This window comes from Neoarius graeffei, chromosome 3 (genome assembly GCF_027579695.1).
Source record: "Neoarius graeffei isolate fNeoGra1 chromosome 3, fNeoGra1.pri, whole genome shotgun sequence".
In the NCBI taxonomy this organism is placed as follows: Eukaryota; Metazoa; Chordata; class Actinopteri; order Siluriformes; family Ariidae; genus Neoarius; species Neoarius graeffei.
Window position 1 is genome coordinate 47,718,319 of NC_083571.1, and position 26,961 is coordinate 47,745,279.

Consider the following 26,961-nt stretch of genomic DNA (forward strand, 5'->3'; position numbering starts at 1 on the left):
GCGAGTTGGGTCGGGGAGAGGTGGTCTCCACAGGGGACCGGAGAGGTATGCGATGCCGATGCCAGTGTTCCTTTTTGAACCTCCAGCCCCAGCTCCAACTTCTCCGGAACCACCGACACCAACGCCACGGGGACCTCCTCGTTCCCGAGTTTGAGCAGATTGAGGTGGTAAATCTGTAGCGCCCCACCCCTGTCCTTTCGCCTCACCTCATAGTCGACGTCCCCAACTCGCCGTGTGACCTCAAAGGGTCCTTGCCACTTGGCGATCAATTTGGAGCTCGATGTGGGCAACAGTACGAGTACTTTATCTCCTGGTGCAAACTCCCTAAGGCGCATACCCCTGTCGTACAGGCAGGTTTGCCGTTCTTGGGCCTGCTGCAAATTCTCCTGGGTTAGGTGTGTGAGTGTGTGGAGTTTTGCATGCAGGCCAATAACATATTGAATTTCATTTTTACTTGGTGAAGGTCCCTCCTGCCAATTTTCTTGCAGCACATCTAGAATGCCACGCGGCTTATGCCCATATAACAATTGGAACGGGGAGAACCCCGTGGAGGCTTGGGGGACCTCTCGCACTGCAAACAAGGGTTCGAGCCATTTATCCCAATTACGTGCGTCCTCACTTACGAATTTGTTAATTATATTATTGAGGGTGCGATTGAACCGTTCAACTAAGCCGTCAGTTTGTGGGTGATAAACGCTGGTGTGGATCGGCTTAATTCCTAATAACCCATACAGTTCGTTCAGTGTACATAACATAAATGAGGTGCCTTGGTCAGTCAGAATCTCTTTTGGGATTCCAACTCGGGAGATGATGCGGAAGAGCGCTTCCGCAATACTGCATGCAGAGATATTACGAAGAGGCACTGCTTCCGGGTATCACGTTGCATAGTCCACCAGAACTAAAAGCGGTACCGTCGTGTTGACCGATCTAATGGCCCGACGAGATCCATCCCAATTCTTTCAAATGGGGTCTCGATTAATGGGAGAGGGCACAAAGGCACTTTTGGAATGGCCACTGGATTTACTAACTGGCATTCGCAGCATGCCGTACACCACCTACGGACATCGCCGCGAATCCCTGGCCAATAGAACCGGGCCATTAGTTGGGCTAGTGTCTTATCCTGCCCTAAATGTCCAGCCATGGGATTAAAGTGAGCCTCTTTGGAATCAAAAGCTGTGTGACTTGCTCTCTAGTCTGAGTGTCCTGCGTCACTCTGTATAATCTATCCTTCATAATAGAAAAATAGGGGAAGGACGGGGTGGCATTTGGCTGGAGCGTTTGACCATCGATTACTCTCACTTGGTCAAACGCATGCCGCAGAGTCTCGTCTCGCAATTGCTCTAACGGAAAATCCGTGAGGGATTCCCCGAGAGAGGGAGGAGGAGCCGGCGGCTCCTCACTGACGTGGAGATGAGGTAGACAGCTCTGTGACAGCTGGTCCCGCCAAGGCGACACCGGGACCTCCCCCTGTTGAACTATGGCAGGACCCATTTTCCCTAAATGGCTCATTAACTCCCCGAATCCCGGCCAATCAGTCCCCAAAATTATCGAGTGGGTGAGGCGAAGATTAACCGCCGCCTTTACTATAAATTTTTCCCCTCTGAAAAAAATGTGGACCGACACTAAAGGGTTCCTGTGAACATCCCCGTGCACACACAACACCTTCACCCCCTGTGCTCCCCCCAATGCCTTGTCTTGCACCAGGCTTTGGTGAATTGAGGTCTGATTACAGCCAGAGTCCACCAATGCCTGATATGTATCCCCTTGGATACTCACCGGTATGCGATATACTCCGGCCCGATCGAGGGCGGGTCCTGGCGCGTCGGGGATCCGAACCACTGCTCCCACTTCCATTGCCGAGCACTGCTGTTGGAGGTGGCCCGGCTCCCCGCAGCGCCAGCAAACCGGCCCAGGCTTCCTCTCTGCACTGGCGCTCTGGGGCACACTCACCTGGGAGGGGGAAGAGACAGACACAAAAGGGAGAAACGGGAGGGCACCGCGGGTGCGACGGGCTGGCTGGGGTGGGGCCGGCCCCCGCCTCCGCGGTGGGGGAATGGGGCAAGAATGAGACACAGGAGGGGGGAGAGAGACAGAGAGAGGAGGGGGAAGAAGAGGATGTCCGCTGTCCTGCTGTCAGAACAGCCGCCAAATGGTCCTCCGCCAACTTGATGGCCTGATCCAGCGATGCCGGGCGGTGGCACTGGACCCACTCCACGGTTCCCTCTGGTAGGCGGGCGATGAACTGCTCCAATACAACCTGATCGATGATCCCCTCAGCGTCGCGGTTGTCGGCCCTCAACCACCGCCAGCAGGCATCCCGGAGCTGCTGGCCAAACGCGAACGGCCGGCCGACTTCCTCCAGACGCAGAGCGTGGAAGCGCTGTCGCTGTTGTTCAGGGCTGCGCCCCACCCGCTGGAGGACGGCCTGGCGAAGGTCCACGTAGACCAGCTGGCGATCGGCGGGGAGCTGTACCGCGGCCAGCTGCGCCTTGCCCGTTAGCAGGGGGAGGAGGCGCGCCGCGCACTGTTCCACCGGCCAGCCCAAGGCCTCTGCTGCCTGCTCGAAGAGCGTGAGGAAGGCGTTGGGGCCGTCATGCTGGCCCATCTTAGTGAGGGTGAGGGGAGAAGGGCCCGTGGAGGTGGTGGACCCCGCCGACGTGAGGAGGTGTCAGAACGCCTGTCGGTCTTCCTGCTGCACCAGCACCAGGGCCTCGAACCGGTGCTCCTGCTCCTTTTGGAGGGTGACTAACGCCTGGTGCTGGCTCTGCTGGGCCATGGCGAGGGTGTGGACCAGGTCTGCGAAGGGGGAAGACTCCATGGGGCTGTTCTTTTCCTGTGCTTGATCCCGGGTTTCAGCACCACTTTAGCCATTCACACATAATGTGAGTTGGTGTTAGATGAAATACAGGAGACTTTACAGAATTAGACAGCAAAGAAGAGCCAAAACAAAGAGGAGTTGAATGTTTTACAAGGCAAGGTTCCATTACAGTTCAGCAGTTCGTAGGAGGGGGTGGAGTACAGAAAGACGGCAGGCCAGAATAAAGTTCCAAACTTGTTTTATTTTTGCTCTTTTCAGATGCAACAACACACTCTCCCAGCCATGCGCGCACACACACACACACACACACACACACACACACACACACACACAAGTCGTCTGGTTGGGGAGAGAGCTCACTTCCTCTGCTCTCTCTCTCCTTATATAGGGCGTGGTCGCTGGGAAGACACACAAACACAGGTTAATTGACATCAGGTGTAGTGATTCTGCCACTTACCTTCCCTGACTCCGCCCTCCGGTCACAGACCAACGCTTGACCATGCCCCCGTTGCCACATACAGGTTTTGCACTTTTTTTTTTTTAAGTTGAACAAACACAATCGTAAGTGGTCTGTGGTTCCATTGAGTGATGTCATACAATTAAAGTTGGGCTTTTCTCCTCTCACAAGTCAAATGTGGCGACAGATCTCTAAGACCTGATCAGTGTTGACATGGTGATTTTGATTGTATCCACCGACTTAAACGTCCAAAATGTGTTTCCAATTCAATTTTGTAAAATATTGCTTTGTCAATGCTGGCACAGTGATGTAGTGGTGAGCACTGTCACCTCACAGCAAGAAGGTTCTGGGTTCAAGCCCAGTGGCCGACGAGGGCCTTTCTGTGTGGAGTTTGCATGTTCTCCCCGTGTCTTTGTGGGTTACCTCTGGGTGCTCCGGTTTCCCCCACAGTCCAAAGACATGCAGGTTAGGCTAATTGGTGGCTCTAAATTGACCGTAGGTGTGAATGTGAGTGTGAATAGTTGTTTGCCTCTATGTGTCAGCCCTGCAACGATCTAGCGACTTGTCCAAGATGTACCCCACCTCTCACCCATAGTCAGCTGGTATAGGCTCCAGCTTGTCCGCGACCCTCCACAGGATAAGTGGTTACAGATAATGGATGGATGGATAAACACTTGGGTCGTTCACATCTGGCTATAGCGCTTCATCCTGGGAGACCAGCAATGTGACCCAAGCATCATTATTCATTTATCAAAGCACATGCCACAAAGCCTGGGTGTGAGTGGTCCTGGGGCCTGTACAAATCCCCTGTACATGCTCAGTGAAGTCTTTGTACTATGGCATCACAAATTCTGCAGTCACCAGTGCCATGCAGAAGAGTTCATTTGATGTTGTGCTTTGTATTGTGCATCCAACCTTATTTGAGCCCAGCCATGTTCATTTCAGGGTGAACTAATCATTGTTAAAGTAGCTGCCTACTCTGTGTTGTTCATGTTGGCATGTTGTAGTGGTTCTCACACGGGCGGAGCACAGGAAGACGGCAAGACAGAGTTTAGGTTCATGAAGCATTTTTTATTGTTACACTTTTCAGTGAACATGTAATCAAAGATGCACACACAACTGGCATCTCGGTCGGGGGAGAGTCTCTTCTGCTCTCGCTCTCCCTCCTTAAGTAGGGCGCAGTCACTGGGAAGACACACAAACACAGGTTAATTGCCATCAGGTGTGGTGATTCTGCCACTTACCTTCCCTGACTCCGCCCTCCTGTCACAGACCGATGCTTGACCACGCCCCCGCTGCCACATACCCCCACCGCCCGACTCAGGCCGGGCAGCCGACTCCCCCCCCCCCCCTTGACGGGAGAGGAAGTCCACCACAACCATCTGTGCCCCCGGCCTCTGGACCACCTTGAAGTTAAAGGGTTGGAGTGCCAGATACCAACAGGTGATCCGCGCATTGGCATCCTTCATGCAGTGGAGCCACTGGAGGGGCACGTGGTCCGAACAGAGGGTGAAAGGGCATCCCAGCAGGTAGTAACGGAGGGCAAGGACCACCCACTTGATTGCCAAGCACTCTTTTTCAATCGTGCTGTATCGCCCCGCATGCACCGACAGCTTCGTACTGATGTATAAGACTGGGCAGTCCTCCCCCTCCACCTCCTGGGACAAAACAGCCCCCAGCCCTCTGTCCAACGCATCCGTCTGTAACATAAAGGGGAGAGAAAAGTCAGGGGAGTGTAAAAGTGGCCCCCCACACAGTGCAGCCTTTACCTCAGAAAAAGCCCGCTGGCATTGCTCCATCCACTGGACCGGATCTGGTGCCCCATTTTTAGTCAGATCAGTCAGCAGGCTGGTGATGTCCGAATAATTAGATATAAACCTATGATAATAGCCAGCCAGCCCCAGGAACTGTCTCACCCCCTTTTTGGTCTTGGGCCTCGGGCAGGCCGCAATTGCTGCTGTCTTGTTAATTTGGGGACGCACCTGCCCGTTGCCCAAGTGGAAGCCCAGATACCGTACTTCCACCCGCCCAATCGCACACTTCTTTGGGTTGGCTGTGAGACCTGCTTGCCTCAGCGACCTAAGGACGGCCCTCAGATGTTCGAGGTGCCTCGGCCAGTCGTTACTATAGACAATGATGTCGTCGAGGTAGGCGGCCGCATAGGTGGCGTGGGGGCGGAGGACCCTGTCCATCAGCCACTGAAACGTAGCGGGTGCCCCAAACAACCCAAAAGGAAGGGTGACAAATTGGTGTAAGCCAAACAGTGTGGAAAAGGCCGTTTTTTCTCGGGATAGTGGAGTCAAGGGGATCTGCCATTAACCCTTTGTTAAATCCAGTGTCGAATAAAAGCAAGCCATGCCTAGTCGATCGAGCAACTCATCAATACGAGGCATTGGGTATGCGTCAAATTTAGACACCGTGTTGACTTTTCTATAGTCCACACAGAACCGGACTGACCCGTCGGCCTTGGGTACCAAGACCACCGGGCTGCTCCAGTCACTGTGGAACTCCTCGACGATGCCCATTTCGAGCATGGCCTTGAGTTCTTCCTGAACCACTTTTTTCTTGTGTTCGGGTAGCCTGTAAGGGCGGCTACACACTACCACCCCCGGGGGCATCTCAATGTGGTGCTCTATGAGGTTGGTGCGGCCGGGCAGGGGCGAGAACATGTCCGAAAACTCGGTCTGCAACTGGGCAACCTCCGCGAGTTGGGTTGGGGAGAGGTGGTCTCCACAGGGGACCAGAGAGGTACGTGATGCTAATGTTCCTTTTTGAACCTCCGGCCCCAGCTCCGCCTTCTCCGGAACCACCGACACCAACGCCACGGGGACCTCCTCGTTCCAGAGTTTGAGCAGATTGAGGTGGTAAATCTGTAGCGCACCACCCCTGTCTGTTCGCCTCACCTCATAGTCGACGTCCCCGACTCGCAGTGTGACCTCAAAGGGTCCTTGCCACTTGGCAACTAATTTAGAGCTCGATGTGGGCAACAGTATGAGTACTTTATCTCCCGGTGCGAACTCTCTAAGGTGGGTACCCTTGTCGTACAGGCGGGTTTACCGTTCTTGGGCCTGCTGCAAATTCTCCTGGGTTAGGTGTGTGAGTGTGTGCAGTTTTGCATGCAGGTCAATAACATATTGAATTTCATTTTTACTTGGTGAAGGTCCCTCCTCCCAATTTTCTCGCAGCACATCTAAAATGCCACGCGGCTTACGCCCATATAATAATTCAAATGGGGAGAACCCCATGGAGGCTTGGGGGACCTCTTGCACTGCAAATAATAAGGGTTGGAGCCATTTATCCCAGTTACGTGCGTCCTCACTTACGAATTTTTTAATTATGTTCTTGAGGGTGCGATTAAACCGTTCAACTTAACCGTCCATTTGTGGGTGATACACGCTGGTGCGGATCGGCTTAATACCTAATAACCCATACAGTTCGTTCAGTGTTCGTGACATAAACGACGTGCCTTGATCAGTCAGAATCTCTTTCGGGATTCCAACTCTGGAGATAACGCGGAAGAGCGCCTCCGCAATACTGCGTGCTGAGATATTGCGAAGAGGCACTGCTTCCGGGTATCACGTTGCATAGTCCACCAGAACTAATATAAAGCGGTACCCTCATGTTGACCGATCTAATGGCCCGACGAGATCCATCCCAATTCTTTCGAACGGGGTCTCGATTAACGGTAGAGGGCGCAAAGGCGCTTTTGGAATGGCCGCTGGATTTACTAACTGGCATTCGCGGCACGCCGTACACCACCTATGGACATCACCGTGAATCCCCAGCCAATAGAATCAGGCCATTATTCGGGCTAGTGTCTTATCCTGCCCTAAGTGTTTAGCCATGGGATTAAAGTGAGCTGCCTGGAATACCAATTCCCGGTGGCTTTTTGGAACCAAAAGCTGTGTGATTTGCTCTTTCGTCTGAGTGTCCTGCGCCACTCGGTATAATCTATCCTTCATAATAGAAAAATAGGGGAAGGATGGGGTGGCGTTCGGCGGGAGCGTTTGACCATCGATTACTCTCACTTGGTCAAACGCATGCCGCAGAGTCTCGTCTCGCGACTGCTCTAACGGGAAATCCGCCAGGGATTCCCCGAGAGAGGGAGGAGGAGCCTGTGGCTCCTCACTCTGATGCGGAGATGATGCAGACGGCTCTGTGACAGCGGCTCCCGCCAAGGCGACACCGGGACCTCCCCCTGCTGAAATATGGCAGGACCCACTCTTCACTAAATGACTCATCAACTCCCTGAATCCCGGCCAATCAGTCCCCAAAATTATCGAGTGGGTGAGGTGAGGATTAACCGCCGCCTTTACTATAAATTTCTCCCCTTGGAAAAAAATTTGAACCGACACCAAAGGGTAGCTGTGAACATCTCCATGCACACACAACACCTTCACCCCCTGTGGTCCCCCCAATGCCTCATCTTGCACCAGGCTTTGGTGAATTGAGCTCTGATTACAACCAGAATCCACCAATGCCTGATATGTATCCCCTTGAATACTCACCGGTATGCGATACGCTCCGGCCCGATCGAGGGCGGCTCCTGGCGCTTCGGGGATCTGAACCACCGTGCCCACCTCCATTACCGTGCACTGCTGTTGGAGGTGGCCCGGCTCCCCGCAGTGCCAGCAAACCGGCCCGGGCTTTCTCTCTGCACCGGCGCTCTGGGGCTCACTCACCTGAGGGGGGGGAGAGACAGACACAAAAGGGTGAAACGGGAGGGCACCGCGGGCGCGGCGGGCCGGCTGGGGTGGCGCCGGCCCCTGCCTCCGCGGTGGGGGAATGGGGCGAGGACGAGACAGAGGAGGAGAGGGAGAGAGAGAAGGGGAGGAGAGAAGAAGAGGCTGTTGGTTGTCCTGCCGCTGGGACAGCCGCCAAATGGTCCTCCACCAGCTCGATTGCCTGATCCAGCGACGCCGGGCAGTGACACTGGACCCACTCCGCGGTTCCTGCCGGCAAGGGTGCGATGAATTGTTCCAGTACCACCTGGTCGATGAGCCCCTCGGCGTCGCGGTTGTTGGCCCTCAACCACCGCCAGCAGGCGTCCCGGAGTTGCTGGCCAAACGTGAACGGCCCAGCGGAAGCGCTGATGCTGCTGCTCGGGGGTGTGCCCCACACGCTGGAGGACGGCCCGGCAAAGGTCCGCGTAGGCCAGCCGGCGGTCAGCGGGGAGCTGTAGCACGGCCAGCTGCGCCTCTCCCGTTAGCAGGGGGAGAAGGCGCACTGCGCACTGCTCCATCGGCCACCCCGAGGTCTCTGCGACTTGCTCAAAGAGTGTGAGGAATGCCTCGGGGTCGTCCTGCGGGCCCATCTTTGTTAGGGTGAGGGGGGACGGGCCCGCGATGGGAGCGTTGGTAGACCCCGCCGACGCGAGGAGGTGCCGGAACCCCTGACGGTCTTCTTGTTGGGCCAACACCAGGGCCTCGAACCGCTGTTCCTGCTCCTTTCGGAGGGTGGCTAGCGCCTGGTGCTGGCTTTGCTGGGCCGTGGCGAGGGCGTGGATCAGGTCGGCAAACGGGGAAGACTCCATGGGGCTGTTCTGCGCTCCAGAGATTCTCCTGGGTTTCGGCACCACTGTAGCGGTTCTCACACAGGGGCGGAGCTCAGGAAGACAGCAAGACAGAGTTTAGGTTCGTGAAGCGTTTTTTTTATTGTTACACTTTTCAGTGAACATGTAATCAAAGATGCACACACAACTGGCGTCTCGTTCGGGGGAGAATCTCTTCTGCTCTCGCTCTCCCTCCTTAAGTAGGGCACGGTCACTGGGAAGACACACAAACACAGGTTAATTGCCATCAGGTGTAGTAATTCTGCCACTTACCTTCCCTGACTCCGCCCTCCTGTCACAGACCGATGCTTGACCACGCCCCCGCTGCCACACGTGTTTATTGTTGGTAAAACATTAATCAAAACTGTGTCAATGATCAATTTTTACATTTAAATTCATTATATCAAGTCCATTAAGTTGACACTTGGAGCACTAATGGTAATGGTTAAAACGCTATTGCAAAATGCTTTTGTAATTATTTATATTCATTACGTATTATTCATTACATCCAATGGTAATTGAAAAAACTATGTATAAAATATGAATATATAAAATTCATAGTGTGTCTTTAAACTTAAAACCATTTGAGGCCTTGAGCTCACTGTACTTGTCTTTTTGTAAGGGGAATGGATACTCGTTCCAATATTTCCCCTATCCTGGTATCCATGATGTGAATCTGGGTGAGGATCCATTGGCAAAAGGTTTAATATTACATTACATTACATGACATGGCATTTAGCAGACGCTCTTATCCAGAGGGTCGTTGAATGAGTACAAAAGTCAGGTACATGAAATGCTGAACTTCTAGACAAGAAAGTTCTAGTGCCAGTTGTTGAAGTACCAATACTCAAACAGTCAAGGAAATAAACCAGCCATATAAAGTACAACTAAATAGAGAACTCAAAACGGTTAACCCTAGTTTAGACCATACACAGCCTGGGTTGGTCTAGACCAGGGGTGGGGAACCTTTTTCCTATCAAGGGCCATTTCGAGTTTTATAACATCCTATGGGGGCCAAACTAAATTTTTTAACCCATAACCTCTGCTGAAAATTTTAAGATGCAGCCCATTTATTTTAGCTTTCTTTCATGCTATTCAAATAAAAACGCAGCTTTAGTGGTGTAACTTTCTGTTTTATCCCTTTTTAATCTTCCCATTTTCTTTTTAAATTTTATCCACCTCTTATTGTTTTAATGCTCTGAGTTTAGTCTTGTGTTCTTATTGATTTTATACGGTATGTACTGATTGTAAACCACTTTGAGCATTTCATGTAATGAGGATCTCATCTCATCTCATCATCACTAGCCGCTTTATCCTGTTCTACAGGGTCGCAGGCGAGCTGGAGCCTATCCCAGCTGACTACAGGAAAAAGGTGGGGTACACCCTGGACAAGTCGCCAGGTCATCACAGGGCTGACACATAGACACAGACAACCATTCACACTCACATTCACACCTACGGTCAATTTAGAGTCACCAGTTAGGCTAACCTGCATGTCTTTTGGACTGTGGGGGAAACCGGAGCACCCAGAGGAAACCCACGCGGACGTGGGGAGAACATGCAAACTCCACACAGAAAGGCCCTTGTCGGCTGCGGGGCTTGAACCCGGACCTTCTTGCTGTGAGGTGACAGCGCTAACCACTACACCACCGTGCCGCCCCATTATTATTATTATTATTATTATTATATCTGGCCGACCTAATGTGAAGGCTGGAACTCTTTGGCGAGGCATCTGATGTCAGATGGTACAGATGATGATGCTACTCGCAGCTGGTTTTTCAGGTTTGGGTCAGTCAGTCTTGAGCGGAACCGATACTTTGCAAGGGTCAGTTTTGAGAAGAACTGCTCACAGCAGTACTGTAGGTTGTCCCAAACAGTGATGCAAACTTCAGTGCATGTCTTCTCAGAGTGGGAAAATCCTCAGGATGCACATACAGTTTGTAGAATTCAAGCAGAGGAAGGTTGTTGTACCTAGCTTTGAGCTCATCATTGCTTTGTAGCTCAAACAAATCCTCACCTTTGGTAGTGCCATGCATGGCTTGCAAAGACAGCATTTCCTCCAGTGTATCAAACTCGGCTGTAATCCCACGCACAAAAATGGCGAGTTGGGCGGTATTTGTGATGTCTGTTGTCTTGTCACAGGCCAAAGAGAAAAACTGAAAATCCCTCGCGGTATCCTTCAGTGTTTTCTCAATGTCTTGTGCCATGTCAGTAATCCGATTGGAGATGGTTCTTCGAGACAAATTGACACTTTGGAAAAGTTTCACTTTGTCTGGTGCGAGCAGTTCTGCAGCAGTGACAAGGCACTCCTTCACAAACTCCCCTGCTGAATGTGGTTTCAGTTTCTTGGCGATTAGCTCACTTACCACAAAACTAGCTTGTGTAACATTTTCTTGGTTACCTTGAGGTCTTGTGAATGTTGCTTGTTGGGCGCCCAAACTCACCCAAAGAGCATTAATTTTATCCACATGCATTTGTCCTTTCAGCTCATCCAGCTTGGCGTGTTTGGTGCTGTAATGACGCTCCAGATTAGCCTTTTTCATCACTGCAAGGGCGTCCCCACAAACTAAGCAAACTGGCTTGCTTTTTACTTCTACGAAAAAATAATCATTTGTCCATTTTTCCTGAAAAGCACGACATTGTGCATCTACCTTTCTCTTCTTCATACTCGCCATGGTGCGTTTTGGTGAAATCATTAAACAGCCTGTCTATGCCCGCTAAATGACGTGACGTGACCGCACATGATCACAATCTGCTCGTGTGGGGTTCAGGACCCTGACCTTGGCCCGGAAAGACAATCACTCGCCTATTTTATTAATTGCGGTCTCATTTTTTCTGATTGAATTTTTTTTGTGTGTGAGAGTAATTATGAATCATCTTGCGGGCCGGATCAAATGGTCTCATGGGCTGTATACGGCCAGGAGGCCGGACGTTCCCCACCCCTGGTCTAGATCGAAACTGTTATGCAGTGGGCAGGAAAGCAGGGAACAGGTGCAGCCTGAAGAGGTGAGTCTTCAGTCTGCACTTGAAGGTGGTCAGGGAGTTGGCAGTTCTGACCTCAATGGGAAGTTCATTCCACCAATGGGGAGCCTGGAAAGACAGTAGTCTTGAGCGAGCTGGGCAAGAGAGGAGAGAAGGACGGGCCAAGTGACCAGTAGTAGTGGAGTGTAGGGATCTGGCTGATGTGTAAGGGTGGATCAGATTCTGGAGGTATGCTGGCAGCCTGGTAAGCTAGCCCTTGACAGCCTGGTAAGCTAGCACCAATGTCTTAAATTTGATGGGAGCTGCGACAGTTAGCCAGTACGGGTCGGCAAGCAGAGGGATGACATGGGAAGAACAAGGGAGGTTGTAAACCAGGCAAGCTGCAGCATTCTGGATGAGTTGCAGGGGTCTGATGGCAGAAGCTGGAAGGCCAGCAAGGAGAGAGATGCAGTAGTCCAAGCGAGAGAGGATCAGTGCTTGGACCAGGAGCTGAGTAAAGTAGGTGGTAAGAAAAGGGTGGATCCTTTGGATGTTGCAGAGGAGGACTCTACATGTCCGGGTCACTGCAATGATGTTCACTGAGGCGGAGGGTTTGTTATTGCAGCAAGCAAATAAAGATCGTAGCAAGCAAAGTGAAATCACAATCCAAATATCCACAACAATAAGTCAGGCAGAGGTCAAAATACAGTCAAAAGCAGTCAAGTTCAACAAAGCCAATGGATAAGCTATTGACTGGGTAGATAAACAGGGTAAGGGTTCAAGGCACAATCAGATATAACAAGACTCAGAACTCAGGCAAGCACTGAGATTGGGAAGACCTGATTGGCAACAATTCAATGAACTACTTAAATACTCGAAAACCAGTATGTCTGTATGTCTAGTCAAAATTGTGAACACTCTCTTGGTCTTAGGTTTAGGAATGATCTGAGTTAATGTCATGTACAAAGCATGTACTTCATATGGACTATTGTCCTTGTCGCAGCATCAACTATAAAATTAAACTAATGTAATTAAATATACAGTATTTGTCATGTTTTGAATCTGACACATGCAGTTTTGCTAACACAAATGCATATCAATGCACATATTGGAGGTCAGGAAGAATTTGAAAGAGAGGTCACCAACCCTTCAAGCCTCAGCCATCCCCATTAATCACCTGTTAAATTCACCACCAATAATGATTTAATAATTATAATCATGCTCTATATTGTTATTCAAAGTCCATGGAAACATGATATACAGTGTCTTGCAAAAGTATTCATCCCCCTTGGTGTTTGTCCTGTTTTGTCGCATTACAAGCTGGAATTCAAATGGATTTTTGGGGTGTTAGCACCATTTGATTTACATAATATGCTTGCCACTTTAAAAGTGAAAATTGTTGTTTTATTGTGACACAAACAATAAGATGAAAAAACAGAAATCTGGAGTGTGCATAAGTATTCACCCCCCAAAGTCAATACTTTATAGAGCCACTTTTTGCTGCAATTACAGCTGCAAGTCTCTTGGGGTATGTCTCCGTGAGCTTAGCACATCTAGCCACTGAGATTTTTTTCCATTCCTCAAGGCAAAACTGCTCCAACTCCTTCAAGGTTAGATGGATTGCGTTGGTGTACAGCAATCTTCAAGTTATGCCACAGATTCTCAATTGGATTGAGGTCTGGGCTTTGACTAGTCCATTCCAAGACATTTAAATGTTTCCCCTTTAAACTACTCCAGTGTAGCTTTAGCAGTATGTTTAGGGTCATTGTCCTGTTGGAATCTTCTTCCATGTGTTTGGGGAGTCTGCCACATGCTGTTGGGCAAACTCCAAATATGTTTTCTTAAGCAATTACTTTTTTCTGGCCACTCTTCCAAAAAGCCCCACTGTGCGGAATGTACAGCTTAAAGTGGTCCTATGGGCAGATACTCCTAACTCTGCTGTGGACCTTTGCAGCTCCTTCAGTGTTATCATTGGTGTCTTTGTTGCATCTCTGATTAATGCCCTCCTTGCCCGGTCTGTGAGTTTTGGTGGACGGCCTTCTCCTGTCAGGTTTGTAGTGGTGACGTATTCTTTCCATTTTGCTATAATGGATTTAATGGTGCTCTGTGGGATATTCAAAGTTTGGGATGTTTTTATAACCCAACCCTGATCTATACTTCTCCACAACTTTGTCTCTGACCTGTTTGGAGGCTTCTTTGGTTTTCATGTTGCTTGCTTAGTAGTGTTGTAGAGTCAGGGTCCTTGCAGAACAGGTTGATTTATACAGACATCATGTGACAGATCATGTGACACTTTAATTGCACACAGGTGGATCTTAATCAACTAATTATTTTACTTATGAAGTGAATTGACTGGACCAGCTCTTATTTGGGGGTTTCATATGAAAGGGGGTGAATACTTATGCACACTCCAGATTTCTGTTTTTTTTTTCATCTTAATGATTGTTTGTGTCACAATAAAACAACAGTTTGCACCTTTAAAGTGGTAGACATGTTGTGTAAATCAAATGGTGCTAACACCCCAAAAATCAATTTTAATTCCAGCTTGTAATGCAACAAAACAGGACAAACACCAAGGGGGATGAATACTTGTGCAATATACTGTACCTTGAAGAAAGCTGCTTTCAACCAATGCAGCCATCCAGCTCGAAGATGTTTAGACCATCACTGTCAAATGAGATCAGTAGTTTCTAGAAGATGCACCATAATAGTGTTGAGAGATCAGACCCTTTGTATACAGTACCAGTCAAAAGTTTGTACACCCTGACTAATTCATAGGTTTTTCTGTATTGTGACTATTTTCAACATCATAGAACAATACTGAAGACCTCAAAACTATGAAATTTTTGTTCCAGATGTCAATCTGGAACAAAAATGGAATTATGTGGTAAACAAAAAAATGTTTCATATTTTAGTATTCTTCGGAGTTTACCTTGATGATGCTTTGCACACTATTGGCATTATCTTAACCAGCTTCATGAGGTAGTCACCTGGAATGCTTTTTCAATTAACAGGTATACCTCCTCAAAAGTTAATTAGTGCAATTTCTTGCCTTCTTAATATGTTTGAGATCAAAAAGTAAATAGTAAATAATAAAAATGCAGTAAATAGCCCTATTCAACACCACAACTGTAGTAATCCATATTATGTCAAAAATCCCTCAAGTAAGTAAAGAGAAATGACATCCATCATTACTTTAAGACATGGAGTGTCTTTTAATTAATAAAAGTAAAGAAAAAACAGTGAATTAGAAGGCGTGTCCAAACTTTTGACTGGTACTGTCTTCATATGGCATGTATCTGTCTGTGCTCTACAGATTGTATGAGCTCCACTTTGGAATCATTTTACACAGACCACACATCAAGCTTATCATTCGAAAATATGCTTCTAAGAACACAACTATTTTGTTACGTTGAAAATATTATGTCTGAGCAAAGGACAAAGAAGGTCGCTATACAAATCCATCCATTATCCATAACCGCTTATCCTGTGCAGGGTCGCGGGCAAGCTGGAGCCTATCCCAGCTAACTGTGGGTGAGAGGCAGGGTACACCCTGGACAAGTCACCAGGTCATCGCAGGGCTGACACCTAGAGACAAACAACCATTCACACTCACATTCACACCTACAGTCAATTTAGAGCCACCAATTAGCCTAACCTGCATGTCTTTGGACTGTGGGGGAAACCGGAGCACGCAGAGGTAACCCACAAAGACACAGGGAGAACATGCAAACTCCACACAGAAAGGCCCCCATCAGCCACTGGGCTCGAACGCAGAACCTTCTTGCTGTGAGGCTACAGTGCTAACCACTACACCACCGTGCCACCCAAACTAAAAATATGTAATATAAAATATAAAGAGCAGGAGCTCTATGTAAAGTGTCACATCTTTACAGATGCATGCAGACAATTGAGTCATTAGTCTGTAGACAAGAAGTAGTTGAAAGAAGGTGTCATGGTGTCAAATAATCCAAACACACATTTGTTCCACTTAAAAATAATCAATGGTGGGAAGTAATCACTGCACAACTAGACTGTGTTACATGCCTGTTTTACAGATTGGCATTGTGGGTCGAACAGGAGCAGGCAAGTCCAGTCTGACCAACTGTCTGTTCCGCATCATTGAGGCAGCTGAGGGACGCATCATGATAGACGGAATTGACATCGCTACCCTGGGCCTCCATACTCTCAGGAGCCAGTTAACCATTATTCCACAGGTGATCCATAGACTCCTTGTCCACATACACCAATATTTAATAGGGAATTAAAACCATGACATACTGTGAACTCCATAGATGCAATCCAGAACTACACTTCCAAAAATGGCAACATGGCAATGCGTTATTTTAAAACAAAGTCATAAATCAATGCAAAGTCCAAGTGAAGGTTTACTAGTTAAGATTGTAGTCTCCTTTGCCAGTGAAGTCACTTTGTGTTAAGAAAAGCATGACAAGTAATTTTCATCTCAACTGCTGTCCGACTTGTTTGATGGATTTATTAGCAAGTTGTATATGTGGAGGTGCATAGAACATATATTTAGAGAGAAAAATCCCATAAAACAAAAACTTTTCCAGTCCACAAGTGTGTGTCAACATTTTGGATGAATTCATGCAAGTAGGATGCTTTGCAGTTTCTGATACTTTTTTTTTTATTATTATTCATACAGAATTTAAGTATTTGACATGGATGCGAAGAATGATGAGCATTACTATAGTGACTAAATAATTAATAGCAGTTGTTGAATTAAAAGGCAAAAAGACAGTACTGTGCAAAAGCCTGAGGCACCCTATATTTTTTCATATAAACTTTGTTATAGATTTCTATTTTATGACTTCTACATTATCAAGTCAGTTCAGAAACATTTTAGAATCCAAACGTTCATTTTCCAGCACAAAATTAAATGTTACAGATAAAAAAATGTTTGTATCTGAGCAGCATATTCCATAAGAGTGCACTTTTCAAATTAAAAAAGAAAACATAATGAAGGCTACTGGGTTTTGGTGCAAAATGAAGAAGCGAGTGTGACAAAGTGTCCAGAAGAACTGTGGCTGGTTCTGTAAGACGCTCAGTAAAACCTACAGCTCATTTCCTTATCAAACTGCACTCATTGTACCTGAGACTACTATTTTTTTTTTAAAGCAAGCATCGTATGAATGTTTGATTGACGGAATGATTCTTCTGTGTGTTAATTGGTTAAAAATTAACAATCACTGTTAAATTTCCAAGCATGGATTTTGGCAGAAACATTTGGCAGAAACTTTACTACATAACAACCTGTGAGTGAGGCAGAACGTATTCAGTAAAAATGATCCAAGTGCTCTAGAACTACATTGCCTGGCCAAAAAAAAAAAAAGCGCACATTGTAATATTTCATTGGACTATGTTTAGCTTTGATTATGGCGCGCATTTGCCATGGCATTGTTTTGACAATTGTTTTCATTGAGATTGTGTACTGATGACAAGAGAGTTGAACCACTCCATAAAATCTTTTCCAGCACATCCCAAAGACTTTCACTGGAGCTAAGGTTGGGACTCTGTGGTGGCCAATTCATGTGTTAAAATGATTCCTCATGCTTCCTGAACCACTCTTTCACAATCTGAGCCTTAATTTTATGCTGTCAGGGAAGAGAAAATCCATTGATGTGATAACCTGGTCATTCAGTACATTCAGGTCATCAGCTGACTTCATTTTATTGCCCCATAACGCTGCTGAGCCTCGACCTGACCAACTGAAGCAACCCCAGATCATAACACTGTCTCCAGAGGCTTGTACAGTGGCCACTATGTATGATGGGTACATCGCTTCATGTGCTTCCCTTCTTACCTTGACATACCCATCACTCAGGAACAGGGTCAATCTGGACTTATCACACCACATGACTTTTTTCCATCGCTCCAGAGTCCAATCTTTATTCTTTGTACCAAATTTTCTTCTGATTAGTCTCACTAACAAGTGTTTTTTTTATGGCCACACAGCTGTTTAGTCCCAATCCTGTGAGTTCTCATTATATTGTGCATGTGGAAATGCTCTTACTTTCACTTATTAAAAGTAGACAGCCTTTTGATTTCATAAAATCGGTGACATTTAGTTCCCTCTGAAATGTGGTCATTGTGATACACTATATTGCCAAAAGTATTCGCTCACCTGCCTTGACTCACATATGAGCTTAAGTGACATCCCATTCCTAATCCATAGGGTTCAATATGATGTCGGTCCACCCTTTGCAGCTAGAACAGCTTCAACTCTTCTGGGAAGGCTGTCCACAAGGTTTAGGAGTGTGTTTATGGGAATTTTTGACCATTCTTCCAGAAGTGCATTTGTGAGGTCACACAGTGATGTTGGACGAGAAGGCCTGGCTCTCAGTCTCCGCTCTAATTCATCCCAAAGGTGTTCTATCAGGTTGAGGTCAGGACTCTGTGCAGGCCAGTCAAGTTCATCCACACCAGACTCTGTCATCCATGTCTTTATGGACCTTGCTTTGTGCACTGGTGCACAGTCATGTTGGAAGAGGAAGAGGCCAGCTCCAAACTGTAAAAACAGTCTGCATGCCTAGGTGCTTGATTTTATACACCTGTGGCCATGGAAGTGATTGGAACACCTGATTCCGATAATTTGGATGGGTGAGCAAATATTTAAAAAAAATCCAGGCCATTCCTTGGCTGGAAAGTTATTTAATTTGAAGGGATTCCCGAGCAAATAATGTGCATGAAATCACTCGTTTTGCGCAGTCAAGCAGACAGAGGAAGTCCATGTGCGCTTGCGCATGTTTTGTGCATGTTTTGCGCATTGTCGTCGTCTTCTCCTGGATTTTACGGCAGCTGACATCCAGTGTTGCATGACCGCCATCTACAGGTTTACCTTGACCATGCACTGACAGTTATATCATTCTGTCACTAAACGAACAGTTGATCACACCGAGGTGCTCGCTGACCACCGATATTTATTAGTTTGGTCCTGCGTTTCTTTTCCTTCATAATATGTCTTTTCTTCTCGCTTTCCGTTACTGTAGTCAGTCTTTCATGTTTCATTTGCACACTCACGTCCTCCATTTTTCTCTCCTGTTTCAAATTTGTATCCCACAATGCCTTGCGTGAATGGGGAAAGCCCACCACGGATGCATGATGTAGTTTCTTTGTATTGCATCATGGTGAAGCAAGAAATAATAGCAGAGAATTTAGGGCCATGTGGCTCTAAATTCATTAATTGTTCTATTTAAAAAACATAACAAAAAACAAAAATAAAATTGGAAGGCTGTGATTCAAATTCAGTAGCTTTTGATCCACTGAACAAAAATAATTGGGTGTCAGGGAAGATTCTTTTTATGACCTAAACCTGAAAAATCTGAAAGTCAGTCTACCTTTAAACATAGCCGTGACTGCTGCTGTTTTTTTTTTTTTTTTTTTAATGATTTGACTTCAAGTGTTTAAGTGATCTCTGATCATGGTCAGTCAAGATTTTTTTCCGACCACATATCTTTCACAGAGTTGATGGTTCATCACTATCCTTCCAGGTTTTAATAATGCGCTGAACAGTTCTTAACCCAATTCCAGTCATTTCAGCAATCTCCATAGTTGTTTTCTTTGCTTGATACAGGACAAGAATTTGACCCTTCTGAAACACAATAGCATCTTTTACCATGACCACAGGATACATCTTCCAACATGGTTGTTAAAGAAAGAAGTTACTCACTGCATCAGTTAGGGTTAAACAAATTGTTGCCAGCTGAAATATTAATCACTGCAGTTATTATCCAATCAAAGGTTTTTAAGTATTTGCCTATTTAAATCCAAATGGTGACCTTTTTGGCCAGGCATTGTAAACATCCACTAACTATGACCAGAAGCAAATGCAATACCTTTGTAAGAAGAGTTCAGTCACATCCCACTGAATGGAGACCCTGGGGCAGACAGAGGACCTGCTGGAGGTCACCGTTGGCCTGTGACTCCCCCCAGGAGGTGCTGGGATCTGTGGCTAGGGAAGTTTGAAATGCAACCCCCAGCAAGCAAAGTGAAATGAATGGATGAATGAATTAATGTAAATATGCACTTGCAGGACCCAGTGTTGTTCTCTGGGACTTTGCGGATGAATCTAGACCCTTTTGAGATGTTCAGTGATGAGGAGATCTGGAAAGTTTTAGAACTGGCTCACCTGAAGGATTATGTAAAGATTCTGCCAGCAGGATTGCAGCATGAAGTCGCAGAAGGAGGAGAGAATCTCAGGTAGGGATAAACCTGACTATTTGAATTATGTATGTAGAGCACATGCCATGATATACAATATATCTATCATTTAGTACTCCAAATACAGTACTGTGCAAAAGTCGTAGGCACCCTATATATTTTTTTCATACAGTCTTTGTTATAGATTTCTGTTTTATGACATCTACATTATCGAGTCAGTACAAAAACATTTTAGAGTCCAAAGGTTCATTTTCTAGAACAAAATTAAATGTTACAGAAAAAAAGATGTTTGTATCTGAGCAACGTATTACGCAAGAGTGCACTTTTCAGATTAAAAAAGAAAACGTAATAAAGGCTGCTGGGTTTTGGTGCAAAATTAAGAAGTAAGTGTGACAGTCAAAGCGTCCAGAAGAACTGTGGCTGGTTCTGCAAGATGCTCAGTAAAACCTACAGCTCATTTCCTTATAAAACTGCACTCACTGTACCTGAGACGAATATTTATTTATTTATTTATTTATTTAATTAAAGCAAAGGGTCATCACCAAATATTGCCTTTTTTTTGTTTATTATGGCTTAGTGCTGTTTATAATTTTTTTTAATGTTGAAACATTTAATTTCATTATTTTTAAGCCATTTTTGCTCAACAGCATTTTTTTACATGTGCCTAAGACTTTTGCACAGGGCTGTATACATGTATGCAAATTTAAACTAGAAATGAGTGTATTCTAAACTAGATTTTTTTTCTTTTAAATTAAATATGAACTCTACAGTTACATTCCTCTGTGTGTGTGTGTGTGTGTGTGTATATACAGTATATACATTCAGTTGATATATATCAACTGAGGATAAATTTGCTAATTAAGTTATTCTACAAAATCGAGTCGTACATGAGCTGATAGCTGATGAGGCACATAGCACCGAGTCAGCTATAAGCCATGTAGGACAAGATTGATTGGAATAACTGTTTTATTCTATCCACAGTCACTGGATTTTGAGAAACGGAGCATTTTTATTTTTATCTTTTTGCAAATTTGATAAATAAAAACTTTATACAAAATGTCCGACAAAATCATTTTTGCTTAGAATGTAAAAAAAAGGCAAAGTGACAATAGCAATTTGTGAAAAATGCAATAATAATTCTTGAAAAATAAAAAAAGATACATTCTTACCATCAAATATTTTTATTCCATATTTTGTTGCTTTTTTGTATTTTTTTATTTAGGTTTCTTCTTCTTCTTCTTCTTCTTCTTCTTCTTCTTCTTCTTCAGGGTTTTTTGGTGGTTGGCAGTCCAATTTAAAGGTGCATTATTGTCACCGACTGGGCTGGGGTGTGGAACAGGAGATATTTGGAAAAACAACAAAAAAACTTTATTCTTTTAGCTATTTGTGTTTCTTTTAAATATATGATAAAAAAATTGGGGGGAGGGGGGGTTCGAGTAGAGCCTTTATTTTGTCCTCGATTGGTTCAGCAACACACTCCTCCATTTTGTTTTTCTCTACTCATGGTATTATGAGCCGATAGCCGAGTAGTGGAGTAGCCAATCAGAGCACACGATTGCTCATATCCAGTGAATGTGGATAGAATAATTTGTATTATTATACTTACCTTGCTAGCTAAACTTCAATGGCTCCAGTGGCATCTAATATCAGAATCAAAGTAATTAAAGCCATAACTGCAGCATGGCTCATGTATATATGTGTGAGACATGAAGCAGCAGAAACACTAAGAACTAAACATACAGCAACTAGATAGTGGATTGTACCTATGAGTGCTGAGAAGCTTTCAATATAGCTTATGCTTGCAATGACACTGGGGCAGACCAGCTGGAGAGATTATATTGCTGGTTTGGCTTGGGAATATCTGGGGATCTCCCAGAAGGAGCTGTGGCTGGGCACAGAGAAGTCTGGAATGATTTTCTCAGCCTGTTGCCACTATGACTGACCCCCTCTAAGAATAGCAAAATGAAATTATGTGTATTGCAAATGGACAAAACCATTTATTAGAATGTAAGTTACGAAGGTAACTATGGATCTATGAGACTGAGGGATGACCGTCACTACGGTCTAAAAAAGGAATGATCACCTTCGTTCTGCCTATCACCAAGACCATGTGTCAACAAAGTCATGTCCATGACCTCCGGAAGCGGAACGACTCACATTATAAATAGCAGAGATTGCTCCCGGTTCAGTCTCCTACCTTGAGCGCCTCAGGATGGTCCGAGCGACAAGGATAGTGACGGTCATCCCTCGGTCTCACAGATCTATAGTTACCTTTGTAACTTACAATCTGTTTTGACCTCGCTCTGACCGTCACTACGGTCTAAAAAAGGGATGACACATACCAAAAGAGTCGCAAGGAACCCAGAATTAATCATTAGAACCTCGCTCGGTCACAGACATGAGGGCAGCGGCGCCGACCGGAGCTGGACGAGTTATGTCCACCCTGTAAAATCTGGTAAAAGTGCATGGCATAGCCCATGAAGCCACTGCACAGATCTCGCCTGCTGTCACACCCCTAAGGGCAGCCCAAGACATAGCTACACTTCTGGTACCGTAGAGTGAGCCCTCATACCTGAAGAGACCAGTATCCCCTGAGCCCTGAAAGCATGGGAAATAACCTCCACCAGCCAATGAGACAGCCTCTGTTTGGAAAGCGGCAGCCCGCGCTTCGCCACCCCATAACAGACAAAAAGTTGAGAGTGCGTTCTCCTCAAGGACTGTGTACGGGCCAGATAAGCCATCAAGGCCCTGACTGGGCACAAACTGAGCAACTTGTCCTGCTCTGCCTGTGAGGCAGAGGAAGGCTGGAATTGGGACACCTCCAGAACCTGGTTGATGGACTGCTGATTAAGAACCTTTGGCAGAAAAGCTGGATTTGGCCAAATCGACATGCCAGTGCCTCCTGCCTGCCACCTTAGACAGTCGTCGCTAATGGAGAGAGCACACAGCTCTCCGACCTGCTCTGCTGAACAGAGTGCCAAGAGAAAAGCAGTCTTAAGGGACAAAGATTGCAAATCTGCATCTGAAATAGGGTCATATGGACCTTCAGTGAGCGATGTTAAGACTGTGGGCAGATCCCAGCTCGGCGCCCGCAAGGTGCAACCTGGACGCAACTGGCGTGCTCCCTTCAAGACCTGGCCAATCAAAGAATGCCTACCCAGGGGTCTGTTGTCTGCGCCCTGGTGAAAGGCTGAAATGGCCGAAGCATAGACCTTTATTGTACTGACTGCCTTGCCTTGATCCAAATGGGAGTGCAAGAAGCGTAAAACGTGGCACAGGGCAAGCTGCTGGCTCAAGACCCATGCCGGCACATCAATCTGAAAAGATCCTCCATCTGAGTGCATAGCAAGCTCTAGTAGATGGAGCCCTGGCGTTATTGAGTGTCTCTTGAACAGACTCATCTAGCCGCTCAGTGATGGACTCTGCAGGGGCCAAACCCATAGACGTAGGGCACCTGGGTTCGGATACCAGATCTGCCCATCCGCCTGTGACAGAAGATCCACTCTGCATGGTAACTGCCATGGCTGCCCCGTGAGGGAGTACCATTCTGGGCAGTGTGTTGTCTCTGCTGACGCAAAGAGATCCACTTGTGCAACACTGTACCGCATCCAGATCTGGCTGATGTCCGTGTTCAGTCTCCATTCTCCCGGGAGTGGCCCCGTCCTGGAGAGAATGTCGGCTGCTCTGTTCTTCACACTCGGGATGTGCACTGCCCTCCGTGAAGAGAGTTGTGGCCATGCCCATGTCAGCAACTCCTCCGCCACCTGGAGGCACCACCGGGACCTCGTGCCCCCTTGGTGATTCACATGATACACCGCCGAGGTGCTGTCTGTCCTCACAAGAACATGTTAGTATTGCAACACCGGCAGGAATCTTTGAAGAGCGAGATGGATGACCTTCAGTTCGAGGACGTTTATGTGCTCCAACATCCATGGGGGTTGCCTCCAAGGACATAGAGCTTGGATGCAAGCCCGAGACACATGCAGCCTCACCTGCCTGTCGTCTTTCAGATGAAGATGGAAAGCGTTGAACCAGCACCGCAGGGGGCATGCCCTCAGCAGGCCAAGAGGAATTACTGCTGCTGCCGCGGCCATCAAACCCAGCAGCTTCTGGACTCTGTGAGCCATAACAAAACTGCCCAAGCAGAAATACTTCAGCATTTCGATCAAGCTGTCCACTCTCCGTGGAGTGAGAGACACAGTCATGCTGACTGAGTCGAGGAAGATGCCAAGGATTTCCACCTGTTGGTGGGGTTGCAGGTTGCTCTTCTTGTGGTTGACAGTGAAGCCCAAGGATTGGATGTGGGCCAGAACTGTGTCTGTGTCGCGTACTACCTGCTCTTGGGAGGGGGCACAGATGAGCCAATAGTCCAGGTAGGGTAGGATTTTCAGACCTTCAGCCTGGAGGGGGGACAGTGCGGCTGACACCATGCGAGTAAAAATCCTTGGGGCCAGGGAAAGGCCAAAAGGAAGGACCTGGAACTGGAACACCCTGCCCTGGAAGGCAAAGCGCAGGAAGGGCCTGTGTTCTGGGCAGATTGGAACGTGGAAATACGTGTCCTTTAGGTCCAGAGATGTGAACCACTCCCCCTGCCGGATGGACTGCATCACCACTCTTGTGTGGACCATCTTGAAAGGCAGCACCTTGAGATATCGGTCCAAGGGCCTGAGGTCAAGAACAGGCCGATGACCGCCGTCTTTTTTGGGAACAATAAAATACTTGGAGTAGAACCCAGTGAGCTGTGCGCTGGGCAGTACTTCTGAGGTGGCCCCTTTTAGAAGTAACTCTTGAACCTCCTTGATGAGTACGGACATCAAAGCTGGGTTTTTTACAGATGTTACTCTGACCCCTGAAAACGTAGGGGGTTGCCGTCGAAATTGCAATAGGTCATACGACCCAAGGGTCTGGCGCAATCCCCTCCCAGGAGGTCCATGACAGCTGGGAAAAACAATCAACGGGTGACCCAAGACTCCTATGCAGGACCGCTGCTGCGGCCTGCACCCCTGCCTGTGCCCTGCTGCAGTCCTCTTCTTCCCCTGGGTCGGGGATTTGGGGCCGTACTTCGGTCAGGTGCACAAAATCACCAATCCCGTGGGGCCACCGGGTCATTGCCCACTGGCAGAGGCCGGGTGGGCTGCTGCAGCCTATACCTACCCATAGGCGCCTGGCTGGCAGTTGAAGCCGACTTACCACACACATGCTGGACAGCTTCCCTAGATGCCACAGTGTGCTCAGCGCGATCAAGCACCTCCTGGGATCCTGGGTGAAAGACGTGCCCAGGCACCACGGGGAGGCTCAGCAGCTCCTGCTTGATGGCTTCCAGCAGGGAGGTTTGCGCCAGCCAAACCTGTCTGCGGCACAACACCGCAGAGGCCATAGCGTCCCCCATGTCTTGTGTCAGCTGGGAGTGGGAAGAAAGAGCTGCATCCACCAGGGCCCTGATCGTCTGGGCTCAGCGTCTTCCGTAGATCCGCCAGGGTGATGGCTAGAGCGTTACCCATTCGGGCCGTTCGTGCCGATGCATTAAAAGAGCAAGTGGCCAGGTGGTCCATCTTGGCGCACTTCTTACAAGGGCAATGTGGATTGGGGGATACACGGGCAAGGCCCAGGGACATCAATGCGGCTATTGATGGCTCAACTGGTGGCATGTCCCCCAGTCCAGTCTCAACTGGGCAACCAGCTGTTGCCAGCTGGCGGCAGCCTGCGTGAAACTGGGGGCATTGCAACGACTTACCCCATGTTGACTTGAGCATTGCTGCGTAATCATCCGCCACAGGTATAGGAGGTGGTGGGGTAGCGCGAGAGGCGCCCTCCCAAACTCCTCCCAAAGGCGCCAGGGCAGGTGCAGGCGCCTGAAGGCCCAGGACCTTGGCAGCGCTCAGCACCCGTGACACCAGGGAGCTGACAGGGGCCTCTTCCGTCCCTGTGGAGCCGTCAGCCGGCTCTGCAGAGCCAGAATGAAGGTCTCCCCCAAGGCCGTCCCTATCTGTTGTTGTGTTGTCTGTCGCTGTTTGGGGAGCGTAGAGGGATAGCACATCAACATCGCCCCACCCATCTTCCTCACCATAGCTCTCAGGCCTGGATGAGAGGGTACCCCCCTGGCCTGGGGGCAGGGGAGTAGATGACGAGCCCTGGTGACCTTCCAGCCTGTCCATCCTCTGTGACAGAGCCTGGAGAATTGAGAGGATCTGGAGTGACTCCGCGTTACCACTCTCCGTCACTGTAGCTGAGGCAGGGCGCTTAGCAGGTCTGGGCGCCTCTCTTTGGGCAGACCTGTGGGGGGACTCCCGCTGCCGGTCACGTGAATGCTTGCATTTGTGCTTATGCCCATGTTTACTGGAGAGGGACGGCTGGTCGGGGGATCGTCGCCTCTCTCTCCGGCTCTCGCACACATGGCCGCCCACCTGGCTGGCCCGGCGCTGTCCTTCCCCCCCTGGAGAGGTCACAGGCCGCGCTGCAGGGGTTGTCCACGTCCTCCAGCACGTGGGCAGCTCCAAGGCACATTGGACACTCCCTGTGCCCATCTCTGGAACTCATTGAGGCCCTGCAAATCCTGTAGTAGTGGGAAGCCATCGTAGCCACACAGAGGCCTAGGTGGTCTGAAGTCTGGAGTCCTCCTTGAGTAGTCCACCAAGGTATTATGGTGGCCCGCACCAGCGTGCGAACGCACTTAGTGGGCGCACACTAGCCCCACCGGCTGCGAACAGCGGTATAGGGTATGCCACAGGATCACAATGGTGGCCCGCACCAGCGCATGAATGCACTTAGCGGGCACACACTAGCCCCACCAGCTGCGAACAGGGGTATAGGGCATGGCAGAGGAGGTGTCACAGAGGAACATTGTCGCGGCCTGCACCTGAATGCACCTGATGGAAACAGGAAAAACACAGCACACAGTATTATGATGGCCCGCACCAGTGCACAAATGCACTTAGCGGGCGCACACTAGCCCCACCAGCTGCAGACAGGGGTATAGGGTGTGGCACAGGAACA

At 48.0% G+C, this 26,961-nt stretch overlaps 1 protein-coding gene across 1 annotated transcript in view; it reads left to right on the forward strand.

Annotated features, from left to right (window-relative positions):
* Positions 1 to 26,961, forward strand: part of LOC132882561 (ATP-binding cassette sub-family C member 2-like) — a 153,401-nt gene that overhangs the window by 102,878 nt on the left and 23,562 nt on the right. Inside the window, exons 28-29 of the mRNA XM_060915655.1 lie at positions 15,846 to 16,004; positions 19,841 to 20,007. Coding sequence (XP_060771638.1) covers positions 15,846 to 16,004; positions 19,841 to 20,007 — 326 coding nt within the window. The remainder of the gene's footprint in view (positions 1 to 15,845; positions 16,005 to 19,840; positions 20,008 to 26,961) is intronic.